General features: G+C 39.9%; 2 protein-coding genes across 2 annotated transcripts in view; both read left to right on the top strand.

The window, feature by feature from the left end:
* sntb2 (syntrophin, beta 2) overlaps positions 1 to 1,864 on the top strand; it is a 12,494-nt gene extending 10,630 nt beyond the window's left edge. The window contains exon 7 of the mRNA XM_027160873.2: positions 1 to 1,864. This exon is cut by the window's left edge and continues 1,666 nt beyond it. The gene's annotated coding sequence lies outside the window, so the exon portion shown is untranslated.
* Positions 1,865 to 3,218: 1,354 nt separating this feature from the next.
* vps4a (vacuolar protein sorting 4 homolog A) overlaps positions 3,219 to 5,000 on the top strand; it is a 7,830-nt gene continuing 6,048 nt past the window's right edge. The window contains exon 1 of the mRNA XM_027160875.2: positions 3,219 to 3,439. Coding sequence (XP_027016676.1) covers positions 3,419 to 3,439 — 21 coding nt within the window. The 5' untranslated portion in view covers positions 3,219 to 3,418. The remainder of the gene's footprint in view (positions 3,440 to 5,000) is intronic.

The raw sequence follows: 5,000 nt of genomic DNA, 5'->3' as shown, positions 1-5,000 counted from the left end.
GTAGTGTTGGAGCTGGTGTGTATGGGTGTAGTGTTGGAGCTGATGTGTATGGGTGTAGTGTTGGAGCTGATGTGTATGGGTGTAGTGTTGGAGCTGATGTGTATGGGTGTAGTGTTGGTGCTGGTGTGTATGGGTGTAGTGTTGGAGCTGGTGTGTATGGGTGTAGTGTTGGTGCTGGTGTGTATGGGTGTAGTGTTGGTGCTGGTGTGTATGGGTGTAGTGTTGGAGCTGATGTGTATGGGTGTAGTGTTGGAGCTGGTGTGTATGGGTGTAGCTCACAGTAGCGTTTTGTTGTATTTCTGACTTCAGTTCATTGAGTCAATGTGAACGCTCGAATGCAGACAGCTGGAGGTTGTGTGGTGGAGAACAAGTCCCAGTTCCCAGTGAGCAAGAACACAGCACCACTTAAAGAAAGGTCTTCCATCCAATCTGTAGGTTCTCACCTCTACTGTCCCTGTGGAGAACCTGTAAAGCTTCAGTGTAGAACATTATAACCCTGAGCATTATAACCCTGAGCATTATAACCCTGAACATTATAACCCTGAGCATTATAACCCTGAGCATTATAACCCAGATCCTCCTCCTGACACCCAGGACAGACTCCAGCTCCAGCATCATCACCAACAAGTGAAAGACGCAGAACTTATTAAACGTCATAAACTTAAATCAGATACAGGCTTTAAATATATGTACAATAAAATGTCCTCTCTGGGCCTGCAGACTATTAGACAATCAATAATAATAATAATAATAATAATAATAATAATAAGGACCAAGACTGAGGACCATTTTTTGGACATTCTGCATGTGATTACAGGACACTGTGTGGGCCAATGATCGAGGACATCATGATATTAAATATTATATCATCAGAGACATTCCAAAGAACAGTTACTGTTAGTTACTTAGTTAGAAATGACATGGAATTGTTTTAAACAACATTTACTATATAGGACACACACACACACACACACACACACACACACACACACACACACACACACACATACTCAGGGCAGCTAGCTCCTCTAATGAGCTTGTTAAGTGTGTGACAACATCCCTCTTGTTTATCAGGAAGTCCACACACACACACACACACACACACACACACACACACAGAGAGAGATCATCCGTGATAATTAGTGCACTTGGTAGTTTGTGGCCTTTTTAGCGTCTTTAGACATTTCCTAAGAGCTGAAGGACAGCTAGAATATATCACTCAGTGCTTTAAGTGTGTGTGTGTGTGTGTGTGTGTGTGTGTGTGTGTGTGTGTGTGTGTGTGTGACACTGAAGTGAAACTTGTGTGTCAAAATATGAAAATGGGATCTGAAGAAACAGGGATGTTCAGTGTAAGCTCTGCCTGATAGCTCCTGCTTCATCTGGTGGAAATGTGATCTGTTTAACTGAGCTGATATGTGTGTGTGTTCCTGTTAAACACAGAGCACTAAATCAGCTCACACACTCTCACACACACACACACACACACACACACACACACACACACTGTGAGGAATGATGAATGTACTGTATGTTTCTACTCACCGCTCAGACTGTTTAATATTATTTTAGCATTTCTTTTTTAATCTAGTGTCTGTTTATAAAAGTAAACTAGTTTTTTAAAATGTGCGTTTTTCACACCAAAGTTTTGTACTTGTGGCAGCTTTGCGTTCACACAATCATAAAACAAAAGGAATAAAGAGAGGTAATATTAATATAGAGCTAACACACACACACACACATTCTGCTGCTGCTGCACGACTGTTCATACAGAATACTCTTTATGCAATGTTAAAATCGCTCTATAAAGTGTACATAAATAAATACAATACATAAAGCCTATAAATAAACACCTGTTACACATTTACACTGCTGTGTGTCTTATCGCTGTGTGGCTCTTACACCTGTTTTGCTTTATAAGTATATTATTATTATTATTATTATTTAATTAATTTATCACGAGTAACTCTTACTTTTCTGACGATCTGAATTTTGTTATTCCTGGATACCGAATCTCAAGGTGCCCTTTTTTTTTTTTTAAACATAGAATCCCTTATAAAAGTGTGGAGGTTTATAACTCGGTTTATAAGCGTTATAAGGTTTATAAGCGTCTGAGCTTTATAAACCGAACTCAGCTCCTTTAGGCTCTTACTCTGGACAAACCATTTAATTTGGGTGCTGACAGGGTGCTGCATGTTTCGCCCCAAAATCCCCCCCCATATGGAATCAAAAAAATGACCGCTGTTGTGAAAGTTTTGAGGTTTGGGAGAATTAAAGTATAAAGGGGAAGTCATGGCCTAATGGTTAGAGAGTCTGACTCCTAACCCTAAGGTTGTGGGTTCAAGTCTCGGCCTGGAAATACCACGACTGAGGTGCCCTTGAGCAAGGCACGGAACCCCCCCCAACTGCTCCCTGGGCGCTGCAGAATAAATGGCTGCCCACTGCTCCGGGTGTGTGCTCACTGTGTGTGTGTGTGTGTGTGTGTGTGTGTGTGTGTGTGTGTGTGTGTGTGTGTGTGTGTGTGTGTGCACTTTGGACGGGTTAAATGCAGAGAACAAATTGTGTTCTGCTGTTCTCTGTTCACAATAACTACCAGTCATGTGAAGCTTAGAAGCACAAGGCCTTATAAACATCTCTTAAGTAAAGATTTCCACTACACCTCAACATGGACGTGTGACGATGACTCCCGCTCAGGACAATGACGGGAGTCCTAATGACGTCACGTACATGTCACGTACACTTCAACTCGTGATTGGTTTAATTTTGTTTTATTTACGAATGACCACCAGGGGGCACATTTCCGGTTGGGCCTATGTGAGTAAATTAAATTACTGTCTTGTAATCGATCAATTAATCTGTAGTCCATGTTTTGGTTCAGTCTGAGCTCCAGACGCCATCTGTTTAAATTCTAACGCCGCAATTTAGAATTTTTTATAATAGTTAACATTAAAAAATATTTTTATCATTATAAATGAGTAGTGAATACGAATAAAACATAATGTAATGTGTTCATGTAAGAGGGGATTAATATAATAATAATAATAATAATAATAATAATAATAATAATAATAATAATAATAATGCAGGTGCATTATTGGTAATGTAGTTTGCACAATTAAACAACATTCAAGGATATTAGATCATAATATAAATACTTACTGAATCAGTAAAGGTACTAATATGTGAGTGTGTGTATATAAATCCCGTTATAAGGGCTCACTTCCGGTGTGGCTGTGACGTCACCGTTCCCATTCCGTTCTCTGTGGCTGATGACAGTTTAACTGTTTGTTTACATTCGTTTTTTGTCCTGTGAGGAAACAATATTAACATTCGGTATTTTCTACTCAGTCGTTACGAAGCTAAAAGGAATAAAAAGCACAGTCTAAACTGGAGGGAAAAACGTGTAAAAGCGTGAGATGAAATGACAACGTCAACATTACAGGTACCGGAGTTAGCATCAGGCTAGTCAGCTAGCAGGGGCTCATAAAACACTGGTGTAGAAATAGAGCTTGTGTTACACCTGACGTGTGTGTGTGTGTTATACGTGTGTCTGTGTGTTATACATGTGTGTGTGTTATACGTGTGTCTGTGTGTTATACATGTGTGTGTGTTATACGTGTGTCTGTGTGTTATACATGTGTGTGTGTTATACGTGTGTCTGTGTGTTATACATGTGTGTGTGTTATACGTGTGTCTGTGTGTTATACATGTGTGTGTGTTATACGTGTGTCTGTGTGTTATACATGTGTGTGTGTTATACGTGTGTCTGTGTGTTATACATGTGTGTGTGTGTTATACGTGTGTGTGTGTGTTATACATGTGTGTGTGTTATACGTGTGTGTGTGTTATACATGTGTGTGTGTTATACATGTGTGTGTGTTATACATGTGTGTGTGTTATACGTGTGTCTGTGTGTTATACATGTGTGTGTGTTATACCTGACATGTACGTGTGTGTTATACCTGACGTGTGTGTGTGTTATACATGTGTGTGTTTATACGTGTGTGTTATACCTGACATGTACGTGTGTGTTATACATGTGTGTGTGTGTTATACGTGTGTGTTATACCTGACATGCGTGTGTGTTATACCTGACATGTGTGTGTTATACGTGTGTCTGTGTGTTATACATGTGTGTGTTATACGTGTGTGTTATACCTGACATGCGTGTGTGTTATACGTGTGTGTGTTATACATGTGTGTGTGTTATACATGTGTGTTATACCTGACATGTGTGTGTGTTATACATGTGTGTGTGTTATACATGTGTGTGTTATACCTGACATGTACGTGTGTGTTATACGTGTGTGTGTGTTATACGTGTGTGTTATACCTGACATGTACGTGTGTGTTATACCTGACGTGTGTGTGTGTTATACATGTGTGTGTGTTATACGTGTGTTATACCTGACATGCGTGTGTGTTATACCTGACATGTGTGTGTTATACGTGTGTGTGTGTTATACGTGTGTGTTATACCTGACATGTGTGTGTGTTATACATGTGTGTGTTATACGTGTGTGTTATACCTGACATGTGTGTGTGTTATACGTGTGTGTTATACATGTGTGTTATACATGTGTGTATGTTATATGTGTGTATGTTATACGTGTGTGTTATACATGTGTGTATGTTATACGTGTGTGTTATACATGTGTGTATGTTATACGTGTGTGTTATACCTGACATGCGTGTGTGTTATACATCTGCAACGCTAACACCATTCACACTCCTAATACACACACAATGCAGCTAACTGAGCTTAGCCTAGCTGTGTGTGTGTGTGTGTGTTTACTGCTGTGTGTGAGTGAGTGTGGGCGTGTGTGTCTACTGATGTGTGTGTGTGTGTGTGTGTGTGTGTGTGTGTGTGTTTTTACTGCTGTGTGTGTGTTTACAGCTGTGTGTGTGAGTGTGTATGGTTTTTACTAGTGTGTGTGTGTGTATGTGTGTGTTTACTGCTGTGTGTATGTGTTTACTGCTGTGTGTGTGCTGTATTTACCTCA

This window comes from Tachysurus fulvidraco, chromosome 17, assembly GCF_022655615.1.
Source record: "Tachysurus fulvidraco isolate hzauxx_2018 chromosome 17, HZAU_PFXX_2.0, whole genome shotgun sequence".
Lineage (NCBI taxonomy): Eukaryota > Metazoa > Chordata > Actinopteri > Siluriformes > Bagridae > Tachysurus > Tachysurus fulvidraco.
Note: the sequence above shows the minus strand (reverse complement) of the source record. Positions and strands in the feature narration are given on the sequence as shown.